General features: G+C 41.7%; 1 protein-coding gene across 3 annotated transcripts in view; it reads right to left on the bottom strand.

Annotated features, from left to right (window-relative positions):
• The window catches only part of LOC129824156 (arf-GAP with GTPase, ANK repeat and PH domain-containing protein 3-like), a 225,527-nt gene that overhangs the window by 57,250 nt on the left and 140,281 nt on the right, over window positions 1-27,996 (bottom strand). For all 3 annotated transcript variants that reach the window (XM_055883570.1, XM_055883569.1, XM_055883568.1), the window contains exons 11-12: window positions 21,698-21,869; window positions 4,913-5,086 (exon numbers count right to left, since the gene is read on the bottom strand). In XM_055883570.1, coding sequence (XP_055739545.1) covers window positions 4,913-5,086; window positions 21,698-21,869 — 346 coding nt within the window. The remainder of the gene's footprint in view (window positions 1-4,912; window positions 5,087-21,697; window positions 21,870-27,996) is intronic.

The following is a 27,996-nucleotide window of genomic DNA, read 5'->3' as shown; positions in this document are numbered from 1 at the left end:
GGCTTTTTAGCGCTTAGCGCGGAGGTATAGGTTCAGGCTCAGAATCAGAATCATCAGAGATGTCATAATGAATCATTTCTTCCCCACCATCGGAGTCATTTTCATTCAGATTTTGTAGCAACGATAACGCAGCATGTGCATCCATTTGTGTTGGTCTTCTTGCCGTTGTAAATGATGTACATGCTCATTGTGCACTCCAAGTAGGCCAGAGTAGACGGATAAGACTGCTTGGATCTGGTGGACTGATAGAGGGTACATACCATTTTCAGTTTATAATTAGAATAGATCAATACAACAGAATGGCCTGCCCTGTTCTTCATTCACAATGGGTGATTACATAATTATGCATCGTTCACTACCCCTCGCTCATCAACTCACCAATTCTTCTCCTTTCTCCCCATCATACCTTACTTCATTGATTTAATCTGTTGCTATATGTGTGAAATTAGTTTTGGTATAGTTTAGGTTCAGTTTTGAGGCAATTATCGGCGTGATTATCAACTGGGCACGGCACCTTTAACTATCGCGAGAAGGAGAGGATCAGGCCCTACTGTCGTGAGAAGGAGGGGCAATGGGGGAAAACCCTTTCAAAAACGACATGCCCTCCCAAAACTGGTTATAACAACGAAAGTGTGTTTTAAAGAGAAGTCAAGGACAGAGTGGGGCATGACATAAAAAATGTGAGAGTAATAAAAAAACAACAATGAGCAGTCCAACTGACTGCTTTAGTGGTTCTATTGTGGGTTTTATAGTAAATACATGTCATTTAACTGTAAAATTACCTTTTAATGTGGCATGAACACAACCAGTCATGATGGTCAAACACAACCAGTCTGGAGGTCAAACAAATCACTTCAAAAAGTAGGTGACCTTTGCACGTTTGTCCCAAAAAAATTCCAGCATCCAAACAGTGCACTATGCACCCACCAACTTTCCTTCAATTCCCAAGTGGCTGAAACTACTATCTTACCAGAGAAAGCATCTGAGAGAGCGAAACAGCACCCCTCTGTCTTACTATATGTAACCCATGTATCTGATGCTGTATGGACAAAAAGAGTATGACATGTTGCCGTCCTTAGCGTTTAATTAGCATTCTCTTTTTGTCCATACAGCATCAGATACATGGGATACACATACTGACAGAGGGATGCTGTTTTGCTCGCTCTGATGATTTATATGACATTGATGCGTATTTCTGTCTGCGCATATCTTGGTCAAATAAATTATCTATATTTTTATAGTTTTATTTGGATGGGCAAAAAGATACGGTAGAGCGAACCGGGCCCCGTAAGGCCCGCCCATAACGCCAGCCCTGAACTGTATCAGAGATTATCTGGCTCATCTGAAGTCCTCCTCAATTCAAAGCGATCCAAATCTGATGGATCACATTCAATTTACCATAATAAAACTTAGCAGGAACGGCGCCGCCGAATGTCTCTCTGTTTAAAATGGAGGTCCTGTAGCCTACTGTTATGAGCCGCTCAGAGAGTTCACTTTGGCGTTATTAGCTAGTGGTTATGAGGGGCTGTCGGGAGCGAGAGAGCGAGGAAGCGAACAGCGGTAATGAGGCGCGCTGAGGATCAGGAGTCTCTCTCTCCTCTCAGCTAAGTACCATGCAGCCTCTCTCAGCTTCTCCTCTGCTCTCCTCTCCTGGGCATGCGGGTACTGTGGAATAGGTATCAGGGCTAACCTGTGATTACAGTTTATTACACTCCCGCCAGGGAGATGACAGTTTAAACATGCTTCATGATGAAGACTGTGGACGAGACAAAGAGAGGGCTAACAGCTCGCTAACTGCCATAGAGAGTTGAAAAGAGAGAGAAAGTGAAAGATAGAGGGACAGAATGAGAGAGAGAAGTTTTCATTTAATTTGTAAACGCGTAATTCGAGAGGCTCTGGGAGCACTGTGATTTTGCCGGTAGGTCACTTGACACAGCAGCAGCTCACTGCCTGTCCTCAATCAACGACGATCAACGATCATCGGCTGCAATTAATGGCAAAAATTAGAAACAATCACCGCTTCCCCCTTATTATCCTCAATTAGAATTCACTAATCAAGGCCTGATCGCGCTCTGCTGCTCTCTTAAAACTAAATGTAAAACTTCATTACGGACCTGGCGTGGAAATCAAACTCCACATGCAACACGCTCTCCAGTACCCGATGGGAGGGCAGAGTAGAGTTACAGCAGTACACAGTGAGGGAACCTGACGAACAGAACTGCCTGGTCCTGCATTCACTTACGCATTTGCCTTCGCACTGAAATACCTTCACCAGAGAAGCCTGGGTGAATACCTTTAAAACATACACTGATGGTGGATACACCTACTTCAGTGTAAATAAATAAATAACTCTCACACCCTCAGACTCGGTCAAACTGTTTCCTGTTTCCCAGATGCTCCCTGTTAGCAGGACACTACATATTGTACAACAACAAAACTTTGACAGGGGTCACTGTTCGTAAAAATATCACAGCACTTAGGTGCCAGTTGAGTCTATTTCTCACTGAATCTAGGCGTAAAGGATGAAGAATATGAAGGAGGGAAAAAAACAAGCCTTGTGCAGGCCCAGATTAAGAGGGTTCTCTTTTGAATTGCGAAGCAATAGACAAAATGGGGCTGAGATTGAATCAAAAGGCTGCGTTCAATATTCAAGAGATGTAGCTAGCTCCCCATGCGTCTCCTTCTGCCTCTCCCTCAATAGGTTTACAAATGAGGACATTCTTTAAATAATATGGAAATGGTTACCTGGGCTAAGATACATTTTATACTTCAGCCTATCTGCTTTTTTTCTATTTTCATTTGGCTTCTCCAGAGAACCATGTTTTATGTTAACTTGAAACCGTGACGAAGGATAATGGAGTGATTGGGGGCGTGTTGACGTCTATTCAAATAGTAAAACATGAAGGGTCTGAACGGTGGACCGCCCACCTATTGATTATTGAAGAAACCACTAGAGGGTCAAATAAAGGGGTCACAACTAAATCAAGTATTATGTGTTACCTTCTAGTCCTCCATCATATTGGATGACCGTATCCTGCTACACGTTTTAATTCAGATTCTCTATTTATAGGGGAGGCAAATGGTTCTGGCATACTCAAAGAATGCTTGTAAAATGTCAATAAAAACACACACAAAAATCTCCTTAAAGTCTACTTGTTTTCAAGTTTTAAAGCCCTTCTGAATTTCCCCATTGTATGGAATTGGCAATGCAAGAACAGGGGACAAAGTAACATATTTACCCTTTGATGTGACTTCTCTAATATATCTATCATTTTCAGCTCATTTGGCTCATTCGTGGTTACCTTAAAGAGAACCATTTAAATAATTGAAAAAAAGAGAGTAATGGAGGGAATTGTAAATCTGGTCTAGGAGAAGTCTAGATGGTAGCTAATGAGTTATGTTAATATGAAGTCAAGTCCTCTTAGTTTACCAAACAAGGAAATAGATTTTAGCTGGCTGTTTAGTAAGTAGAGTGTCCATAGATTGGGATGACAGCACAGTGTTTGGCAATACACATATACAAATCACATCAACATTCACACAACACATTTACCAGACACGTGCTTCTCTCCTAAACAACATACATAACGCATGTAGCCTAGAGTACAGACACAAGAATACATGCGAAAACACACACCAATATGCATGCACGCACACATGCACACTCACAGCCACACATTTATTTGAGAGGACCCCACCACGCTCTCTCCTCTAAGTAATTCTGCTTTGGGCATGCTGCTGATGGGAGAGGAGAGGGGTAGTGGGTGATGATAGAAGTGCCTGCCTTCCTGCGTCCAGGCAGAATTGATCGTTTGGCAGTTCCAAATGAGAGACGGGGCTCGTCTGCGGAACCACGAGGCCGTACGCGCAACGCAGCATTGGACTCCAGCAGCGCTCGTAAAGAGCGCTCTTTAAACTGCCGGGGCCCCTGGGAGCCCGTGGGGAGAGGGCCGCCGCCGCAACCGCACTAATGAGAACTAGCAGAGTGCAAACATGCATGGAAATGACTGTTATTCTGTTGATGTGCATTTAAGTGCTTTTTTACTGCCAACCACAAAGAGAGGGGAAATAACTGGTGATGAATGGTACCCCGGAAAGCATTCATTTTCCTATTGCGGAGAGAGAGGGGGGAGAGAGAGTGCGAGACGGAGAGAGAGAGAGAGAGAGAGAGAGAGAGAGAGAGAGAGAGAGAGAGAGAGAGAGAGAGAGAGAGAGAGAAAGAGAGAGAGAGAGAGAGAGAGAGAGAGAGAGAGAGAGAAAGAGAGAGAGAGAAAGAGAGAGAGAGAGAGAGAAAGAGAGTGAGAGAGAGAGAGAGAGCGAGAAAGAGAGTGAGAGAGAGGAGCCGACACGCATAGCGAATGTATTATTTTACTTCACTCAAGTGCGCTGACAAGGCTGTGATGGGGAGGGAGCGGAGTGAGGGTGCCGGGATGGCAAATAACCTTCGCTCACTTCCGCCGTCGTCTTTCGCTTCTGTCAGATAACAATATGCGAAAAGTCACAGCGACCAAAGCCCTGATCACCTCATTACGAAAACAAGCTTTGTTATATTCCACCAATTCCAGGTCCTATTTATTAGGCACCAAAAGGAAGAAAACTGACTGAAACAAGGAGGGACTACCTGAACTTGCCCAATAAGAATTGCTCATTTTAGTTTTCTGTTGCAAAACATTTTGCTAGTGTGGCCTAATGAATTCAACCCTGTGCACAGCTGTTGTACCAACACTGATATGACTGTACCAGATCTGTTCTGGATGTTTTCTATTGTTCATTGTGTGTCTATCTATTTCAATTACATTTAATGGCTGAGACTTCATTGAGTAAATAATGGGAGTGGAGAGGAGGAAGATAGAATGAGGGTAGAAAACAAGGAGATGGAAGAAGAGGGCAGGGGGGTGCTCGTCAGTCTCACCGGCCCCGGTGCTTGCACTGGTGTTGATGACGGCCTCGTTCCATTGGTCGGCACTGGAAACAGAGAAGGAGCGTTGGTGCATGCTGTCCTTACTGCCACCGAAGCCCACCAGACCTCCTCCGCTGACCGAACGCTCTGACTGGAGGGATGTATTGCTGTTAGAATGGGGCGCACCTGGAAAGAGAGGGAGAGAGAAAGAGATTTTCAAATAATGTCATGCATCATCATCTCATGTACATGGAGGTGCATTTCACTGAAGTTACAAGTCTCTTTTGTAAATCCAAGTGTATGTTGCATCAAACAAGCCACATACACTGAGTGGATAAAACACGACATAGACTGACAAGGTGAGTCCAGGTGAAAGCTATGATCCAGCATAGTAAAATTGCACAATGCTGCCGCCACCTTCCTTGTGTTCTTTCTCCGTGTTACATGTGTAAACCCTGCTACCCCGTCTGCCTCTCCCTCCGCCTCGGTCTCTAATTAGCCCTTAATTAACAAGATACACTGATCGCTAATTATCTCGCCTCATCCTTCTGACTGCCACATCCATCTCTCCCGCCGTCGGCAGGCAGGTCCCCTCTTTCTCACCGACTTCCAATCAAGCAAGCCACGGATGCCTCCCTGCCTGCCTCCCTTTACTAATTCATGGGATAGGCAGCGCAGTGTGGGGTCCTTCCCTCCTGTTCCAGTCTCGACAGCCACACAACACAACAGATCCTGACTTGACTTCTTCTATAGTTATAGTTCCACAGAATGCATATTTTCATCTAGAGTGTATATATATATTTTTTTTATTTTATTTATTAAATTAAGCCTATAATAATGATGTTCTTTTGCAACAAAATGATGTCAATTAAAACTTAATTGATTAACTATTCCTGACAGTAATTCACAATCAAAATAACCAAAATAAGTCCTCCTTGGTTGATTAGGTACATTATCTACATGGTATTCATCAGTAAATCAACAGCCTTATCAAGTATGGGTTTTTATTGTCAGAGCTGCAATAAAGAATAAATACATACTATAAAAGTTGCCCATGAGAGTTTGTTACCACACAGATTAAGCCCAACTAGAGATAATAGAGTGAAAGTGTAACAATACGACCTACTCCTTAGGCTGTACTAAAAACAAAAGAGAGTAATCAACTATACTATAATCTCTGCTGGATATTCTCCAAAAAATGATAGACTAGAAGCAATAATTTAGCAACAGACTAATATAACTTAATCTACTCAAAGCAAAGACTTATGAGAGGGGTATAGCAGTCAAAAACTTTGTTTTGGTAAAAGTAATATATTTATTTTATTAACTGTAATAAGATGACTGACAAACAGCACACACATCAGGGCCTTTTAATTTCACAATTACAAGACTTTATATAAAAAAAAACTATGTTTGATTGAGGTTTAACAACAATAACAGTTGCTAGATATACTGTAATGTGTGCCGTGTGTAAAGTAAACTAAGCAGCGCTGCGCTCTTGTTAGGATAATACGTCCTTCTCATTAGCGGGAGTAATAAGTGTATCAAATTCACATAATCATGTCTAATTAGTATCAGTGTTTATCTTGTTGGGCCCGGGAATATTTATCTTCAGGTCCCAGAGGGGAGGGAGGGATTGCAGCGAAAGAAGGAGTAGAGAGGGGGAGAGAGGGAACCACGCTGGGGAGTGCTGGCTGAATTAGCATCCCCAAATCAGGGCATTGGAGAGAAGAAAGAGAGGGAGGGGAGTTCGAACCCCAGGAAACATTTATAAAAAAAAATGTAACTTTCTAGACTGTAAGTGAGTGAAAAATCATCACATTTAGTGAACAGGATAGAACAGATTACAACAGATTAGAACAAAATGCCTTAAAATTCGCATGGAAAATAGTGCCATCATTGAACAGTGCTTAGTATTATTAGTATATTTAATATACAGTGCATTCGGAAAATATTCAGACCCCTTGACTTTTACCACATTGTTACGTTACAGCATTATTCAAAAATTGACAAAATAGTTTATTTTCCTAATCATATCTACACATAATACTCCATAATGACAAAGCAAAAATATAATATTGTTCAAATGTATATATAAAAAAAATGGAAATATCACATTTACATAAGTATTCAGACCCTTTACTCAGTACTTTATTGAAGCAGCGATTACAGCCTTGAGTCTTCTTGGGTATGACGCTACAAGCTTGGCACACCTGTATTTGGGGAGTTTCCCCCATTTTTCTTTGCAGATCCTCTCACGCTCTGCCAATTGGATGGGGAGCATCGCTGCACAGCTATTTTCAGGTCTCTCCAGAGATGTTAGATCAGGTTCAAATCTGGGCTCTGGCTGAGCCACTCACGAACATTCAGAGATTTGTCCCAAAGCCACTCCTGCGTTGTCTTGGCTGTGTGCTTAGGGTCGTTGTCCTGTTGGAAGGTGAACCTTCGTCCCAGTCTGAGGTCCTGAGCGCTCTGGAGCAGGTTTTCATCAAGTGTCTCTCTTTACTTTGCTCACTTCATCTTTGCCTCGATCCTGACAAGTCTCCCAGTCCCTGCCACTCAATAACATCCCCACAGCATGATGCTGCCACCAACATGCTTCACCGTAGGGATGGTGTCAGGTTTAGTCCAGACATGACGCTTGGCATTCAGGCCATAGAGTTCAAACTTGGTTTCATCAGACCAGAATCTAGTTTCTCATGGTCTGAGAGTCCTTTAGGTGCCTTTTGGAAAACTCCAAGCGGGCTGTCATGTGCCTTTTTTGAGGAGTGGCTTTCGTCTGGCCACTCTACCACGAAGACCTGATTGGTGGTGTGATGCAGAGATGGTTGTCCTTTTGGAAGGCTCTCTCATCTCCACAGAGGAAATATATAGCTCTATCAGAGTGACCATCGGATTCTTGGTCACCTCCCTAACGTCCCAAGAATGTTTTTGATAACAAAATGTTGTTTTTTCATACATACATTTCTACAATGAAATATCCCTGGAATGTTACGTGCACAGCATCTGTAACAACCACCACAGAACATTCCCCACACATTCTCATTAGGTTTCCAAGTATTTTAATAACACAATGTACCAGTAATGTTTTTAGAACATACTGTGAGAGCAATCGAAATGGTTCTGAGAAAACATTACGGGAACATTCTGCTAATGTTGATGGAGATATTATTAAAAAACACCCATAACAACAAGTAGGGAAATACCCACAATGCTCTCATTAAGTTATAGTGTGACATTATGACATGATTGTTCCAATAACGTTCCCTAATCATTCATGTCTGGATTCAATTCAATTGGTTCCGAGAAAACATTACTGGAATGTTCCGATAACATTAATGGATATGTCATCTGAGACATCTATATCAACAAGCAGGGAAGCTTAGATTTAGTATGATCTCTATGCAGGGAAACTTTCCCCATTACTCTTATAAAGTTACAATGTGATGTTATGAAATGATTGTTCCAATAACGTTCCCTAAACATTCTTCAACAATCATGTCTGGATTCAATTAAATTGGTTCTGAAAAAACATTACTAAGTCTAACAATATCTGGTGTTTTATGTACTTAAGTACGTACAGTGGTAGAAAAATCACTCAATTGTCATACTTGAGTAAAAGAAAAAAAAGGAAATGGTATACATCAAATTCGGTTGTCTTGTTTAAAAAATATATATTTACGGACAGCCAGGGGCACAATCCAACACTCAGACATAATTTACAAACGCCGTATTCGTGTTAAGTGTGTCCGCCAGATCAGAGGCAGTAGCGATGACAACGCGTTACATTGATAGGTGCGTGAATTGGACCATATTGCTGTCCTGCCTGAACATTCAAAATATAAAGAGCACTTTTGGGTGTCTGGGACAATATAAGGGAGTAAAAAGTACATACTTCTTTAGAAATGTTGTGGAGTAAAAGTAAAAGTTTTCCAAAATAGTAAAGTAAAGCACAGATACCCCAAAAAACAAATAAAGTAGCACTTCAAAGTTTTCTTTACTTAGTTACTTTACACCAATGCTGTAGGCTACTTAGTCTGGTGCGCCACCAGGATCCTAATGTTTCTACTGGATTTCCCTTTGTACTGAAATCGGATGGCCTCAAAGCTCATCACAAAGCTAAGGACCCTGGGACTAAACACCTCCCTCTGCAACTGGATCCTAGACTTCCTGACAGGTCGCCCCCAGGTGGTAAGGGTAGGCACCAACACATCTGCCACGCTGATCCTCAACACGGGGGCCCCTCAGGGGTGCGTGCTCAGTCCCCTCCTGTACTCCTTGTTCACTCATGACTGCATGGCCAGGCACGACTCCAACACCATCATTAAGTTTGCTGATGACACAACACTGGTAGGCCTGATCACCGACAACGATGAAACAGCCTATAGGAAGGAGGTCAGAGACCTGGCCGTGTGGTGCCAGGATAAAAACCTCTCCCTCAACGTGATCAAGACAAAGGAGATGATTGAGGACTACAGGAAAAGGAGGACAGAGCACGCCCCCATTCTCATCGACAGGGCTGTAGTGGAGCAGGTTGAGAGCTTCAAGTTCCTTGGTGTCCACATCACCAAAAAACTACCATGGTCCAAACACTAAGACAGTCGTGAAGAGGGCACAACAAAGCCTATTCCCCCTCAGGAGACCGAAAAGATTTGTCATGGGTCCTCAGATCCTCAAAAAGTTCTTCAGCTGCACCATCCAGAGCATCCTGATTGATTGCATCACTGCCTGGTATGGCAACTGCTCGGCCTCCGACCGCAAGGCACTACAGAGGGCAGTGCGAACAGCCCAGGGCCAAGCTTCCTGCCACCCTGGACCTCTATACCAGGCGGTGTCAGAGGAAAGCCCTAAAAATTGTCCAAGACTCCAGCCACCCTAGTCATAGACTGTTCTCTCTACTACCGCATGGCAAGCAGTACCAGAGCGCCAGGCCTAGGTCCAAAAGGCTTCTTAACAGCTTCTACCCCCAAGCCATAAGACTCCTGAACAGCTAATAAAATGGCTGCACAGACTATTTGCATTGCCACCCCACCCTCCTCTGTTAAGCTGCTGCTACTCTATGTTTATTTCTATGTATAGTCACTTCAACTCTACCTACATGTTCATCTTACCTCAATTACCTTGACTAACCGGTGTCCCCTTCACATTGACTCTGTGAAGGGGACACCGGTTAATTGCAAATGTCGCAGAGTTAAAGCAGTTCTGCATAGAAGACTGGGCCAAAATGTATCCACAGCGACGTGAGAGACTGATCAACAACTACAGGAAGCGTTTGGTTGGAGTCATTGCAGCTAAAGTTGGCACAACCAGTTATTAAGTGTAAGGGGGAAATTCCTATTCAGACAGGGGCAGTGGGTGTTGCATAACTTTATTTATGAAATAAATTAAATAAGTATGCAATTGTTGTGTTATTTGTTCACTCAGGTTCCCTTTATCTAGTATTAGGTTTTGGTTGAAGATCTGATAACATTCAGTATCAAACATATGCAAAAGTAGAGAAGATTTGAAAGGGGGAAAATACTTTTTCACAGCACTGTATGTCTTAGTACATATGCACATCTATGTACACCTTACCGCAATCTGCCAGGCAATAATTTCACATGATTTCTGAAATCAAGTTTGTAGGGAAAATAAAAGTCAAAACCTCCCAACTTTACAGAATACACTGTAAACAGGATTGGTAGAGTAAGAAACAATAGAGGATACTTCTTTTTCTAGATCTAGTTATCCTATCTTTTGAAAGACAAAGGCTATGAAGCAACACACTCATTTTTGTGTTAGTCCCATCCCAGTGGCACAGGAATGTACAATAAATGTCTAATAAAATGGCATGCAATTCCAAATAATTGCCATATATGTTTCTACAGTACATGGAGTGTTGTACAACTAACTTCCTCAACAGTAAGATAACACTAACATATTAAGGAAACCTCCGTGGACTGTTCAAAACATTAATAGAAATAACATTCTAAGACCATTGAGGGAATGTTTTGTGCACCCGGATACAAACATTGCAAGAATGTCATCACAACTGGACAGATTTTGTGTTGTAGGAACCTAAAGAAATGTTTTACAAACTTTAAATAACATAACATAAAAAATAAAATAACATAAAAAATGTGTTATGGGAACATTCTAGAAACAAATGTTTTTGCAACCAAATAGAACATTTGTAATAATCAGCACAACTGAACAGTTTTTGTGTTTTGGGAACATATCTTCCCACCAGACTGTTCCCACAACCTAATGAAACATTATGGGAACCTTTAAAGAACAGACTAAATGTGTTCTTGGAATGTTCTTGCAACGTCAGGCAAATGTTTTATACAAACACTGTATAACCATCAGCACAAGTGGACATGTTATGTGTTGTGAGAACACTTGCCGTAACCTAACGAATGTCCAGGGAACTTTCACAAAACCAATTTTGGTTTGCTGGGATGATTGACAATTTAAATCTGAAGTTAACTTTTTGGGCGACATGACTAAATTCGCATAGAAATGTAACTTAAAGATCTGTCATTCTCATTGAAAACAAATCTAAAAAGTGGTAGATCTGTTCTAAGTGTGATATTTCTATGATTCCTGTTCTTAAGTTTAGCTTTTGCATCTTTTACTTCTGGTTTTGTACACCAGCTTCAAACAGCTGAAAATACAATATTTTTGGTTATGGAAAAGATATTTCACAGCGGTTTAGATAGTACAATGATTCTCTACACTATTTTGTACTTGCTTGTTTTTTCCAATAAACTGAAATTATGCGAACTACTCAAATATTTTCAACCAGAAAATGGAGGACCGATATCTGCATAGTGCATCTTTAAAGCTGAACAGAAAAACAACATTTACAACCTTTGATATTTTGACAAGACATATAATACTGTAGTCTAATAGGTGTGCTAATACTATTTCTATGGGGCAGATAGAGAAGAGTTCTCCCCTGATGCGACCAGCTGATTATAGCTCCAGTGTAATTACATTATCCGCTGCTTTATGCAGGAATGGTCTAGGTATGCTCTGTGGGGACTAATTGATGAATACATGTTTAATTCATTAATCATTAGCATCACATTTGACAATTAGACATGATTGTTACTTGAATTTTAAATATGAATCCAAGCAGGGTTTGTGTATTTATATAGCGGGGGGAAAAAGTCCCCATTTGGAAGGCCAAGAGTCATACTACTTGTTAGAATGTGTTGGTGGCCTGTGTACTATCACTAAGAAAATATCTAATGAAAACATCAAAATCCTAACAGAAGTATTTTGCCTTGTTAATCAGTTTCTGTGGTTCTGGTGTTGTCGTGAATGTAAAAATGGTGCACTCTCTATCCATGCTAGAACATTCTATTTTCTAACACCATACACATTTCCTGACTGACAATGGGGTATTCCACCTCCACGTCAAGAAACAATAAAGCATATCACCATGTTCATTTTGTCATTCTGTCTCAGACATGTACTGTAGCGCATTGGGGGTGAACCCACCTAACTTTTATTGCCCCGCGCACTATTTCCAGCCGACCATTCTCCATTGGTAAATGTCTGGAGGTAAGTGTTTGTAGTAATGAAATACAGCACCATCCTGAGACAATCACACACCAATTACCTGTCAAAGCTATTCAACTGGCTATTTATATAGGCTGAATTTACACAAGGTACATTGCCTTCAGAAAGAATGCACACCCCCAACAGTCTGTTGTGTTACAACCTGAATTTAAAATTGATTCAATTGAGATTTTGTGTCACTGATCTACACACAACACCCCATAATGTCAAGGTGGAATATTGTTTGTCTCATTTTCATTAAATTAATAAAAAATGTAAAGCTGAAATGTCTTGATTCAATAAGTATTCAACCCCTTTTTTATGGCAAGCCTAAATAAGTTCAGGATTAAAAATGTGCTTAACAAATCGCATAATAAATTGCATGGACTCATACTGTGTTCAATAACAGTGGTTTACATTATTTTTGAATTACTACCCCATCTCTGTACCCCACACATACAGATAATTGCAAAGTCCCTCAATCAAGTATTGAATTTCATACACAGATTCAACCAAAAAGACCAGGGAGGTTTTTCAATGCCTCTCAAAGAAAGACACCAATTGGTAGATGTGTAAAAAAATAACAGAAGCTGAATATCCCTTTAAGCATGCTGAAGTTATTAATTAGGCTTTGGATAGTGTATCAATACACCCAGTCACTACAAAGATACAGGCGTCCTTCCCAACTCAGTTGCTGGAGATTTCACCATGAGGCCAATGTTGATTTTAAAACAGTTAAGAGTTGAATGATTGTGATATGAGAAAACTGAGGATGGATCAACAACATTGTAGTTACTCCACAATACTAACCTAAATGGCAGAGTGAAAATAAGGAAGCTTGTACAGAATAAAAATATTAAGTAATACTGAAAAGAATGTGGCAAAGAACTGAACTTTTTGCCTGAATACAAAGAGTTGTGTTGGATTTGCCCCAAACATAACACATAACTGAGTACCAATCTTCATATTTTTAAGCATGTTAGTGGCTGCATCATGTTATGTGTATGCTTGTCATCGGCAAAGACTAGAGAATTTTTGGGATAAAAAAGAAACCAAATACCAAAAATCCTAGAGGAAAACCTGGTTCAGTCTGCTTGCCAACAGACACTGGGAGACAAATTCACCTTGCAACAGGGCAGTAACCTAAAACTCAAGGCCAAATCGACACCTGCAGTTGCTTACCAAGATGACATTGAATGTTCCTGAGTGGCCTAGTTACAGTTTTGACTTAAATCAGCTTGAAAATCTATGGCAAGACTTAAATGGTTGTCTAGAAATTATTAACAATCAACTTGACAGAGCTTGATGAATTTGAAAAATAATAAATGGGCAAATATTGTATAATCCAGGTTTTCAAAGCTCTTAGAGACTTACCCAGAAAGACTCACAGCTGTAATTGCTGCCAAAGGTGCTTCTACAAAGTATTGACTCAGGGGTGTGACTACTTATGTAAATGAGATCTTCCTGTATTTCATTTAAGAAATTTGCAAACATTTATAAAAACATGTTTTCACTTTGTCATTATGGGGTATTGTGTGTAGATTGTGTGTAGATTTTTTAAATCCATTTTGAATTCATGCTCTAACACAATGAATATGAATACATTCTGAAGGCACTGTACGGTAGAAATACTGCCATTACAAAAATAAACTCCTGAAAAAGTTTTTGGGGAAAACTTGGCGACAAAATAAAATTATAATTGTAATTCCTGTGATAATTTAGAAGAAACATATCCCTTTCATACCAATACGTTTTTCCGACAACTTTTTATTTTACCTTTATTTAACCAGGTAGGCTAGTTGAGAACAAGTTCTCATTTGTAACGGCGAACTTCACCATACCACCTACTTTTTTCCTCCTTTTCCTTACATGTCAAAGGTACTGCTGGTATCAAAGCCTAAACTTGTATTTCCGCCTAATGACCAAGCAATCATTTCGGTAAACTTCTGCCTACGGCTTACTATAAATGTAGCCATAACGCTGAGACGGCACTGGCATGCTCTTTGCTCTTAATCTCTTCATGGTTGCTAAGCAGCGCCAGTAACCATCCTCCTGCCAGTTCTAAATTGTGCAAGGCATGCCACTTCTCACATATCTCTGCATAGAACCCCACTAAGCATGCACTGTTTTCTTAACCCTAATTGGATGGATCCAAAAATAATTATTGTGGGAATAAATATCACTGAATGATGAAAATATTGGAATAAAGTAGGCTAATGCATTTGAAGGCATGTATCAAATTGTTGCTTACTGAAGCTCCCAAAGTCATCCAATCATTGTAATAAATTTCAAGCAATAGCCTACCCACCTGTGGTCACCTAGATGATCGTTTCAGCACCATTTTGATTAGGACAGCACGCCATCATGCCGCTTTGAGACAACCGTGTGGTCTCGTCTTGATAAATCAATCAATGTCAGATTTTTGTTTTCACCGAATCACAGTTTGTATTAGGCTACAATGGGGTAATGTTAGCTAAGTTTGTATTAGGCTACAATGGGGTAATGTTAGCTAAGTTTGTATTAGGCTACAATGGGGTAATGTTAGCTAAGTTTGTATTAGGCTACAATGGGGTAATGTTAGCTAAGTTTGTATTAGGCTACAATGGGGTAATGTTAGCTAAGTTTGTATTAGGCTACAATGGGGTAATGTTAGCTAAGTTTGTATTAGGCTACAATGGGGTAATGTTAGCTAAGTTGAGGTGAGTGCTGCTTATGATCATCTTGTCTGGTTGGCTAATTTATTACAGCATTTTGATAGCATGTTATGTAGTTTAACAAGTGGATTATTTAGTAAACTAAGCCTACGCCCGAACAAAAGCCTGTGACTTTACTGACTGGTCTCCATCAATGTGATTTTGTTTCACTGAATCACCCTCTGTATAGCAATTTGGTTAATTGGTTTTTGGCTGGGGAAATAAGAGGAGGTGGTATAGCTCATCTACTACAAATTTTGTTTGCTCATCTATCACTAATCAGAAACATTTAGCTGGCAATAATGTAGCCCAAATCAAGTGTAGGCCTATTATTTTTGCTCAATCGAGTATAGGCAACTCCAAAACCCCGAAGGGGTGACAGCGGTTCCACACGTTTCCGTGACACAAGTTGTGTGGGAAAATATGATTTGTATTTTATTCTGTTATATTCCATTATATTCTTACTACAAAATATATGTGTGTTGACTGTGATTGGGGTAAGTGTGTCTTGTCTGTTTAAACCTTTTCATGCGTGAGTTCCAAATATTTCTAACGGTCACCCCAGCGTGAGTTGTTTTATGCACGTGATGTCAGAATGCACTCACTGTTCCAAAATGTGATTGTTACCCAGCAGGACAGTTAACACGTGCTGCATGCTAATTATCTATAGGCTATGTTTCAACTTGTCAATTTCAAGTTTTATTTTCTAACAAAAGTTGGAATTGAGGTGTGTTCCGCCTCCTCATTAATTCACATAGAAGTAGCCCATTTCACTGTTGCGAACAATTTAAGTTTGAGGCTTTACTGAGCGGGACAAACTTCTCTCTTTGAGGAGAGCCCAAGCACTTCTCCAGTGTTTCCGCAGATCAAGTATGCAGACATTTGCACAGTCTTGCACAAACTTTTTCCTCGTAGAACATTTCCTGTCTGATATTCACGTTGCCTTCATTCGTGTTTTCCTTACAAATAATAACTTTGGACATGTGTGCGTTCCTATCAAAGTAAGTGCCTTATTTTCTGTATTTTGTTGTTGTGTCTACTGTAGCATACAGTATGTATGTATGGAGCATTATATATTTACAGTTTTATTCACATGTTTTCAAGTACTGGTGACAAATAATGCATTCTGATTGTAATGGACACCTATGGATGTGTGTAAAACATTTTTTTGAAGGTTGTACTGATTATGATGAGCCAATGCTAAGCTATGTGTTGTGCCATGTTTGTTGACATTATACAATGAATTCTGGATGTCACGTAAACATCTGTCAGACTAAAGATGTTATAATGAGGTGAAGGAATGGTTCCGGAGTAAACTTGTGGAAGTGAATGAAGGGAAGTGAAGGATCGTAGACGACACACCCCCTTCAACATGCATACTACACACAGACCAAACTCATCTAGTCTCCACTTCTTATCTTTGGTTGATGAGAAAAAACAAACTAAAATAATCGGATTACTTTAGATTTTTTTAAAGTGTTTTATTCAATTATTTCAAGCAATGTGATCTCACCCATGATGTGATGAATTTGACATAGTAATTGCTATTAGATCATTCATATTGTGGTTTCTGTCAGCCGAGAGTTAGCAAAATATGACTGCTTGTGTTATGTCAATCTTTCCTCAGTTAGCGCTAGAACTAATGTAGCCTACATTTTCCCGGTTTGGATGATTGTGTTATTCTGTCTCTACTTCTATGCATGTCTGAACATTGCATCCATAAATAAACTGGTCACATTCAGGACATAACTTTGTAAGGACTGTGTTTGTGCAAAATGTTTCTGAAAAAACAGTGTGGCCAGCTCAAGCGCCGGATGTTCTAAATAAGCGCTCTAATCACACCGGTTTGAGTGTAAGCTGCAAGGACCATTGTAGAATGATCAAACCCGTTCGGTGGTACGTGTCAAAGGGTTAATGAACAAAATAATGAACTATTGATTGAATTAATTTGGACGTAACGTCATTTCAACTCAAAATATGCCATTCTATTTGAAAATACATTTTATTCGTTTTATAATATTTCTTAGCATAAATGAATGAATAATGGATTTATTTTTGATGGTGTATATTCAATGGATTTATTAATATAGACGGCCAACCACATCGGCACACCACAACAGCCACTAATCGCCGGCATGCGCACGGGAGGTATAAAAATAGCATGCAGTCAAGAATGTGGTAAAAATGGGCCTGTTTGTAAGGGGGTCATATAAACATGACCCATTTCTTTACAGGCAAAATACCATCAATTCTATGTGAAAGCAGCATAAGATTGCTAGTAAACACCTGCAAGTTAATAGAAATGTCCAAAACCTCTACAGTGATCATGTAGGCCTATACCGGTATTTAAAACAATTATAGAAATATGTTCATTTGACATGTTCATTTGACAAATATAAGTGTGTAGGAGAGAGAGAAAAGGAGTGGTTTCCATGCTGAGTAGGAGCAGCAGCAGCAGGGCTGGCTCTTGCTGTGGCTGTTCGCTAAGTAGAAGCGATGGATTAGCGAGTAGCTACAGAGCGGCGGTAGCGGTAATGTCATCTCGACTCTCATTTCTCTTTGGGCCGGCGCGACCATGCATGCCCTCAGAGGGCTGATGAGTCGTGACGCCGAGGCCTGACCCAACCGGGGAGTTGTTGCCATTATGTACAAGTAGGAGGATAACGAGGCATTAATGCTAATGTGGGGGACCGAAGGAGGGAGGGAGGGAGGAAAGGAAGGAGGGAAGCAGCACATCATCAACGGCTGTGGCCGTGCAATCCACCAACACTATCATCACTATCACTACTCACTAACACCGCCTGTCTGACCGCCCGCCCGCCTGCCGCCTGCCGCCACCACCACCCCACACCCCCCTTTATGGCTCAGCCCTGTCACCTAACTATCCTCCCCTCCACAACCAGCCTCATCCTCTTTATGAACCATTAGGGGCCAGCTCCAGCCTGCACACCCACACCGGGCTAGTGGCCAGTGAGACAGAGGCATGGTTGTGGTGGTGGTCAGTAAATCAGTCCGTGCCCACTGGTGGGACTGTATGTATGTGTAGCCCAGAGCAAGAGGAAGAGTGGTTTACAATGTATAAGGAAGGAGCTGTACAGCGAGCAACACAGGCACACACCACCCCCTCCCTGCGCCTTTCCCACAGACAGTACATCTCTGCCGCCCATACGATTGATTAAAACTGATGGGCCTCATTAATACTTTGATACAATGCATCTGTCGTGGGTGACACCATTGGATACGTATTAACGGAGAGGATCATATTTAAAACGGTTCCGCTGAACACTCAGAGAGAGGAAAAGGAATTAAGCTTGCACACTCCTTCACTCATAGACACATGGGTTCATTCATTTACTCTCTTTCTCTCCATCTCCTATCTCCCTCCCTCCCTTCCCCCCTCCACCCCCTGTGATTATAAAAGGTCTTTAGATCCATGGAAGTGAATGAATTACCAAAGGCAAAGACAGGGTTGTGATTCAGACGCCATGAATGACAAATTACCCCTTTGTTCCCTTCATCAATTGCATGACTAATGAAATCAAACTCACGGCGATCGCATCAGGAGAGGAGAGGGTGCTCCAAACGGGAGAAGACCTGCCGTGATTTGTAACCTTTCTCCCCTAAATGGAGATTAACGCAAATCGTCTCGTATTGTTCCCCACCCGGATGCAAAAAAATTGAACCTCTAGAATGGGGTGTCACAAAGATATCCTTTACTAGCTCTGTAGTTACAGCAGAGTGAAACTACACTGAGTGGACAAAACATCTTTCCATGACATAGGCTGACCAGTTGAATCCAGGTGAAAGCTATGATGTCACTTGTTAAATCCACTTCAATCAGTGTAGGTGAAGGGGAGGAGACCAGTTAAAGAAGGATTTTTAAGCCTTGAGACAATTGAGACATGGATTGTGTATGTGTGCCATTCAGAGGGTGAACAAGCAAGACAAAATATTTAAGTGCTTTTGAATTGGGTATGGTAGTAGGTGCCAGGCGCACCGGTTTGAGTGTGTCAAGAACTGCAACGCTGCTGGATTTTTCACACTCAACAGTTTCCCGTGTGTAATGTGGTCCAGTGGGGTCCTGATGTACAAATCCTGGCCAGGACCCCAAAATTAAGAAAGGGCAGGGCCACAAGTGTTCTCTGATGTCTGGTCTGTCTTTTCCACTTCTGCACACTCCAATTAGCCAATTAGCTACAGCCATGGCAGGAGGAAACATGGACCCCACTCCTCGGCCGATAGAGGACGCCCTCGTTACCCCCCCCCCCCCCCCCTCCCGTCTATCCCCCCTCTGGGGACCACTCTGCTAATTTGTATTAATTACTCTTAATCCTAACCCCTAAATCTAATCACTGGCTTCTCTTCACCTCTCTGGGCCTAGCTGCCAGAGCAGAGTAAAGCAGAGCAGGCACCCTCGTAGCCAGCCATCCAACCAGTCAGCTAAGTCTATTTATAGGCCTGTGTGGACTGGAAGGAAGGCATTGGTATTGGCAGGACACGCAAGTCAAGCCCCAACCTGATCATTGTTCCTGTGACATTACATACAACCTTGGCTGACGGAATTTAGGTCACAGCAAAAATATTACATCTGGACAAAATAAATGTCCCTCGATGGATATTTCTTATTTTTTTCCTTTGAAATGGATTATTATGAACAAATTAATTCTATTTAACGGGGATCTCATTCATCAATTCCCTATTTAGTAATTGAAGGTAGAATCTAATAGGCTTACAAGCACTCCTTCAGTAATCCTGTCATTGTTTTTATATTGTGTTGGCTCATCTGCATAATGAAAAATCATACATCGAGACAATTGACTTGTAAGGACTCATTTTATGACATTGTACCATAATCTAAAGAGCTTTCACACAATTACAGCAACAAAATACATATTACATACATAAATTCACCTATTAGCAGTATACTTTATTGTATCCTCTGTGCAGTGAATGGTATTAATGTGAAACCCCTCCTCTGAATACTTTAGTGTCCCTAGTGTCTCTTTCAGTCCATTGAAGAACCTCTATTGATTGTCTGTTGGACTGGACATGAAGTCAATAGAAGCTTACATAAAATTGGACTGGGCATCAGGTTGCTTATCTTAAGCTATTCTGTTGATATCCTGCAAATGACTTGATCTGTGGTTGTTCACCGTGCTTGGTTGGGGTTTGGCTCGAGGTAGAAGTTGTTCCCATAACCGCAAACCTAAAATCAGATTACCTTAATCCCAAACCTAACCATAACCGTTAGGAGGAATATCTGACCCTGTTTCAGTCATTAGTGGAGAACTTCTACCTTCTCAGTTTGTCCATGTTAAAATACACTACATGATCAAAAGTATGTGGACACCTGTTAATCGACCATCTCATTCCAAAATCATAGGCATTAATATGGAGTTGGTCCCCCCTTTGATGCTATAATCGCCTCCACTCTTCTGGGAAGGCTTTCCACTAGATGTTGGAACATTGCTGCAGGGACTTGCTTCTATTCAGCCACAAGAGCATTAGTGAGGTCAGGCACTGATGTTGGGCGATTAGGCCTGGCTCGCAGTCAGCGTTCCAATTCATCCCAAAGGTTGTTTGATAGGGTTGAGGTCAGGGCTCTGTGCAGGCCAGTAAAGTCCTTCCACACCGATCTTGACAAACCATGTCTGTATGAACCTCGCTTTGTGCACGGGGGCATTGTCATGTTGAAACATGAAAGGGCCTTCCCTAAACTAATGCCACAAAGTTGGAAGCACAGAATTGTCTAGAATGTCATTGTATGCTGTAGCGTTAAGATTTTCACTGGAACTAAGGGGCCTAAACAGTCCCAGACCATTATTCCTCCTCCACCAAACTTTACAGCATTCTCCTGGCATCCACCAAACCCATATTAGTCTGTCGGACTGATTAGTCTGTCGGACTGGCAATAGAAACCTATTTCATGAAGCTCCCGGTGAACAATTCTTGTTCTGGCGTTGCTTCCAGAGGCAGTTTAGAACTCAGTAGTGAGTGTTGCAACCGAGGACAGACGATTTTTACACGCTACCCGCTTCAGCACTTGGTGGTCCTGTTCTGTGAGCTTGTGTGGCCTACCACTTCGCGGCTGAGCCGTTGTTGCTCTTAGACATTTCCATTTCACAATAACAGTACTTACAGTTGACCGGGGCAGCTCTAGCAGGGCAGAAATTTGATGAACTGACTTGTTGGAAAGATGCCATCGTTGAAAGTCACTGAGCTCTTCAGTAACGCCATTTTAATGCCAATATTTGTCTATGGAGATTGCATGGCTGGGTGCTCATTTTATACACCTGTCAGGAACGGGTGTCCACACATGAATGCACTAATTTGAAGGGGTGTCCGCATACTTTTGTATATATAGTGTACATTTGTCAAACACTTTTAAGATACTTCAAAGTATTTGAGGTGTGCTTCAAGCTTTTGGGATTATTTTATTTGTTCTATTATAACATGTAAACTAAATCAAAGCTAGCTTGACCTATGTTTTTGACCCATATCTGGTACAGAGGTCTAGAATGGACCCACAGTGTGGTGACTAGGCATTCCCTCTTACCTGTGGTGCCTACGCCCAGCTGCATGGTGCTGCGGTCCTTGGTCAGCCCGTTTGTCTTGGGACTGGCGGTGGGGGCGATAGTGGTGACCGCTCTGGGTGGTCGTTTCCCTGGCACCTTGACCGTGGTCCTCAACAGGTCAATCTCTTTCCCGTGCACGTTCTGCATGTAGTCCTGGAACACACAAACATCACAAAAAACACACAGAGTCAATGTCATTACTCTAAAACGTGGATATTTCATTGAAAAAAGAAAACGCTAACTGCCCCATTAGCTGACAAGAAATAACATTTCACTTTTGTTTTATGATATGACATATATCTTTCATCCACTTCAAAACAAAATAAAAAAGTACCAAAAGCGACTGATCGACAGCTAAGAGAAGTTTCAGAACATTAGGTATCACCTGTGCTCATGCTGCCTCACAAGCTAGCTGGCTTTTAGAGGCTTAATGAGTAGACTAATGAACGCAAACAGTCATTCTCTTTCAATTTGGTCATTTGATTTCGATTTAAAACAACATCACCATCCCAAGTGGATGAGGAAGGAAAGCCAAGGTGAAACTCATTGATATCAGCAGATATCAATGAGGAGAACTCTGCGCTCTGCTCGGCCTTTTACTGGGTGTGCCCCCCCCCCCCCCCATCTCTAAATCTCTCTCCTTTCCTTTATCACAGTGCCATAAAGCACTCATCTCTTCCCCTGCCTCTTCTCTAATTACCCAGCCAGCTAGCGCTCCTCATTCTCATTTCATTTTATTGCTGGAATTAACAGCCAGATCGAAGCGTGCAAAGCTATTAAGATGTGTGATTAAGCCACATTCAATTAGTTTCTACAAACAATTTAATTGATGTAGCAGATAGAATTAACAGAAGGTGATTGTGTGGATGGCTTGGCTGACTGCGAAATTAAAGGGATCCTCGCTCTCTCGTTCCATGTCTCGCTCTCCTACCCACCTTCTCTCTTTCCCGGTTGCTCTTGCTCCCAACCCACTCTCTCTCTCTATAACACCCTATGTCTCTCTCTCTCTCTCTCTATAACACCCTCTGTCTCTCTCTCTATAACACCCTCTGTCTCTCTCTCTATAACACCCTCTGTCTCTCTCTCTATAACACCCTCTGTCTCTCTCTCTATAACACCCTCTGTCTCTCTCTCTATAACACCCTCTGTCTCTCTCTCTCTCTCTCTCTCAATGCCTTCTGTCTCTCTCTCTCTCTCTATAACACCCTCTGTCTCTCTCTCTATAACACCCTCTGTCTCTCTCTCTCTCTCTCTCTCAATGCCTTCTGTCTCTCTCTCTATAACACCCTCTGTCTCTCTCTCTCTCAATGCCCTCTGTCTCTCTCTCTCTCTCTCTCTCTCTCTCTATAACACCCTCTGTCTCTCTCTCTATAACACCCTCTGTCTCTCTCTCTCTCTCAATGCCTTCTGTCTCTCTCTCTATAACACCCTCTGTCTCTCTCTCTCTCAATGCCCTCTGTCTCTCTCTCTCTCTCTCTCTCTCTCTATAACACCCTCTGTCTCTCTCTCTATAACACCCTCTGTCTCTCTCTCTCTCTCTCTCAATGCCCTCTGTCTCTCTCTCTCTCAATGCCCTCTGTCTCTCTCTCTCTCAATGCCCTCTGTCTGTCTCTCTCTCTCTCTCTCTCTATAACACCCTCTGTCTCTCTCTCTATAACACCCTGTCTCTCTCTCTCTATAACACCCTGTCTCTCTCTCTCTATAACACCCTGTCTCTCACTCTCTATAACACCCTGTCTCTCTCTCTCTATAACACCCTGTCTCTCTCTCTATAACACCCTGTCTCTCTCTCTATAACACACTGTCTCTCTCTCCCTAACACCCTGTCTCTCTCTCCCTAACACCCTGTCTCTCTCTCCCTAACACCCTGTCTCTCTCTCCCTAACACCCTGTCTCATCTTTCTCTCTCTCAATGCCCTCTGTCTCTCTCTCTCTCTCTCTCTCTCTCTCTCTCTCTCTCTCTCTCTCTCTCTCTCTCTCTCTCTCTCTCTCAATGCCCTCTGGCTGTCTCTCTCTCTCTCTCTCTCTCTCTCTCTCTCTCTCTCTCTCTCTCTCTCTCTCTCTCTATAACACACTGTCTCTCACTCTATCTCTCTCAATGCCCTCTGTCTCTCCCTCTCTCTATAACACCCTCTGTCTCTATAACACCCTCTGTCTCTCTCTCAATGCCCTCTGTCTCTCTATAACACCCTTTGTCTCTCTCGCTCTATAACACCCTCTCTCTCTCTAACGCCCTCTGTCGCTCTGTCTCTATAACACCCTCTGTCTCTGTCTCTATAACACCCTCTGTCTCTGTCTCTTTCTCCCTCCCTCGCTCTCTCCTTCTCTCCCTCTCCCTCAGTCTGCTCGGTTGCTCAGAATGGGAATAAACAGGTGTCTAGTAATGTAACAGCAGTTCCTGTTCTGCCTCACCTCTGCTCAGTAAGTTAGCAGACAGACACTCCAGACAGAGCTTATAGACATGCCTCAGGTGACCTACGACCTATAATGATCTAGATCTACAGAGCTGCTAACTAGTCAGTTACATACGGGTAAATTCCAAAATAAAGGAAACACTTGAGTAAATGAGGAACACAAATTATATTGAAAACAGGTATGGCTCCAAGTTAATTATAAAAATGCCCAGTTGTTCATTATTTTGGCTACCATGGATAGAAGAGATCTCAGTGACTTTGAATGAGGGGTCTCAAAGGAGCAGAGGTGGTTGAAAGTGTTTGTGTGTGTGTGTATGCGTCTGTGTGTGTGTTTCAGTCGCCAGATCTCAACCCAATTGAACACGTGGGAGATTCTGGAGTGGTGCCTGAGACAGCGTTTTCCACCACCATCAGTAAAACACAACATCTCTAGTGCAAGAATGGCGTCGCATCCCTCCAATAGAGTTCCAGACATTTGTAGAATCTACGCCAAGGTGCATTGAAACTGTTCTGGCGGCTTGTTGTGGCCCAACTCCCTATTTTTTCAATTACCTGTACATCACTGTAATGCTACATTGCTCTGCTAACAATGGCTACTAAATTAATCCATTATCATGTCACGAGAAGAATATCATCAAATCAAATTGTACTAGTCTCATGCGCCGAATACAACAGGTGTAGGTAGACCTTACAGTGAAATGCGTACTTACGAGGCCCCTAATCAACAATGCAGTTAAAAAAATAAAAGAAATAAGAATAAGAAATAAAAGTAACAAGTAATTAAAGAGCAGCAGTAAAATAACAATAGCAAGACTATATTAAGGGGGGTACCGGTACAGAGTCAATGTGCGGGGGTACCGCTTAGTTGAGGTATTTGAAGTAATATGTACATGTAGGTAGAGTTAACTATGCATAGATAATAACAACAGAGTGTAGCAGTGGTGTAAAAGAGAGAGGGGGGGGGGGGGCAATGCAAATAGTCTGGTAGCCATTTAATTAGATGTTCAGGAGTCTAATGGCTTGAGGGTAGAAGCTGTTTAGAAGCCTCTTGGACCTAGACTTGGTACTCTGGTACCGCTTGCCGTGCGGCAGCAGAGAGAACAGTCTATGACTAGGGTGGCTGGAGTCTGACAATTTTTAGGGCCTTCCTCTGACACCGCCTGGTATAGAGGTCCTGGATGGCAGGAAGCTTTACTCCAGTGATGTACTGGGCCGTACACACTACCCTCTGTAGTGCCTTGCGGTCAGCGGCCGAGCAGTTGCCATACCAGGCAGTGATGCAACCAGTCAGGATGCTCTCGATGGTGCAGCTGTAGAACCTTTTGAGGATCTGAGGACCCATGCTAAATCTTTTCAGTCTCCTGAGGGGGAATAGGTTTTGTCGTGCCCTCTTCACGACTGTCTTGTTGTGCTTGGACCATGTTAGTTTGTTGGTGATGTGGACACCGAGGAACTTGAAGCTAATCTATGATCATAAAACCAGATTTAGTCTATTTACTGTATGTTGCAAGCAAATGACAATGCTTTTTCGAGTATGAATGTCTTTGCTGAGAAGTGTTAATCTATGATCTTGCTAATATACATTATACTATTTCAAATTGGACTCTAAGGTCAAACAAATGTGGAGTTAATGCGTACAAATACTTCTCCAACTTTCACTAAACATGTGCTAACATATGGAATTGTTTTAAGACGGTCATACAATGGATCATTTAGCTATTTGAATTAGATTTTTTGGGGTTATTTGAAAAAATGAATTTGGCATTTACTACTATAGCCCATAGAAACACATTCAATAACACATTCACAAATGGCAAAAAAGACAGCCAAAAAATAAATCACCACGAATAAGGTTTGCAAGTGTCTGTCTTATATCCAGGAGATATACACTACCGGTCAAAAGTTTTAGAACACCTACTCATTCAAGGGTTTATCTACACTTTTACTATTTTTTACATTGCAGAATAATAGTGAACACATCAAAACTATGAAATAACACATACGGAATCATGCAGTATAAATATATTTTAAAATATATTTTATATTGAGATTCTTAGCTACCCATTGCCTTGATGACCTTATCTCACCTCACTTGCTCATATTGTATATAGACTTATTTTTCACTGTATTATTGACTGTATGTTTGTTTTACTCCATGTGTAACTATGTGTTGTTGTTGTATGTGCCGAACTGCTTTGCTTTATCTTGGCCAGGTCGCAAATGTAAATGAGAACGTGTTCTCAATTTGCCTACCTGGTTAAATAAAGGTGAAATAAATAAATAAATAAATGGCAGCTATGCACACTCTTAGCATTCCCTCAACCAGCTTCACTTGGAATACTTTTCCAACAGTCCTGAAGGAGTTCCCACATATGCTGAGCACTTATTGTCTGCTTTTCCTTCACTCTGCGGTCCGACTCATCCCAAACCATCTCAATTTGGTTGAGGTTGGGGGATTGTGGAGGCCAGGTCATCTGATGCAGCACTCCATCACTCTCCTTCTTGGTAAATCAGCCCTTACACAGCCTTGAGGTGTGTTGGGTCATAGTCCTGTTGAAAAACAAATGATAGTCCCACTAAGCCCAAACCAGATGGGATGGCGTATCGCTGCAGAATGCTGTGGTAGCCATGCTGGTTAAATGTGCCTTGAATTGTAAATAAATCATTGACAGTGTCACCAGCAAAGCACCCCCACACCATTACTCCTCCTCCTCCATGCTTCACAGTGGGAAATACACACGCGGAGATCATCCATTCACCCACACCACGACTCACAAAGACACGGCGGGTGGAACCAAAAATCTTCAATTTGGACCAAAGAACACATTACCACCGGTCTAATGTCCAATGCTCGTGTTTCTTGGCCCAAGCAAGTCTCTTCTTCTTATTGGTGTCCTTTAGTAGTGGTTACTTTGCAGCAATTCAACCATGAAGGCCTGATTCACACAGTGTCCTCTGAACAGTTGATGTTGAGATGTGTCTGTTACTTGAACTCTGTGAAGCATTTATTAGGACTGCAAGTTCTGAGACTGGTAAATCTAAATGAATTTATCCTGGGCAGCAGAGGTAACTCTGGGTCTTCTATTCCTGTGGCGGTCCTCATGAGAGCCAGTTTCATCATAGCGCGTGATGGTATTTTGCAACTGCACTTGAAGAAACTTTAAAAGTTCTTGAAATTCTCCTTATTGACTGACCTTCAAGTCTTAAAGTAATGATAGACTGTTGTTTCTCTTTGCTTATTTGAGCTGTTCTTGCCATAATATGGACTTGGACTTTTGCCAAATAGGGCTATCTTCTGTATACCCCCGTACCTTGTCACAACACAACTGACTGGCTCAAACGCATTAAGGAAAGAAATTCCACACATTACATTTTAAGGCACACCTGTTAGTTGAAATGCATTCCAGGTGACTACTTCATGAAAATGGTTGAGAGAATGCCAAGCGTGTGCGACACTGTCATCAAGGTAAAGGGTGGCTATTTGAAGAACCCCAAAAAATAAAATATATTTTCATTCAACACTTTTTTTTGGTTACTACATGATTCCGGATGTGTTATTTCATGCAGAAAATAGTCAAAATAAAGAAAAACCCTTGAATGAGCAGGTGTTCTAAAACGTTTATGAAAGTGTAGTGTAAGAAATCTCAGGAAATATGTTTTTTTGGAGACATATTTAACCCCTTATTTTTTGTTGGCACAAAACTACTTCTATCCGTTTGTATGGGCTACCTTCAGACGAGTCCCGTGACACTTTTGGAACTTGTCCGTGTTCCTCAGTCTCCCCTTTCCATAGAGTGGTCATAATAGTTAGTAGCTAAAACGGTTTGGACGCTACAGCCGTTTTCGCGAGAAGACCGCTGTAGCTC

This window comes from Salvelinus fontinalis, chromosome 26 (assembly GCF_029448725.1).
Source record: "Salvelinus fontinalis isolate EN_2023a chromosome 26, ASM2944872v1, whole genome shotgun sequence".
NCBI lineage: Eukaryota > Metazoa > Chordata > Actinopteri > Salmoniformes > Salmonidae > Salvelinus > Salvelinus fontinalis.
This window is presented reverse-complemented; position numbering and strand designations above follow the sequence as displayed.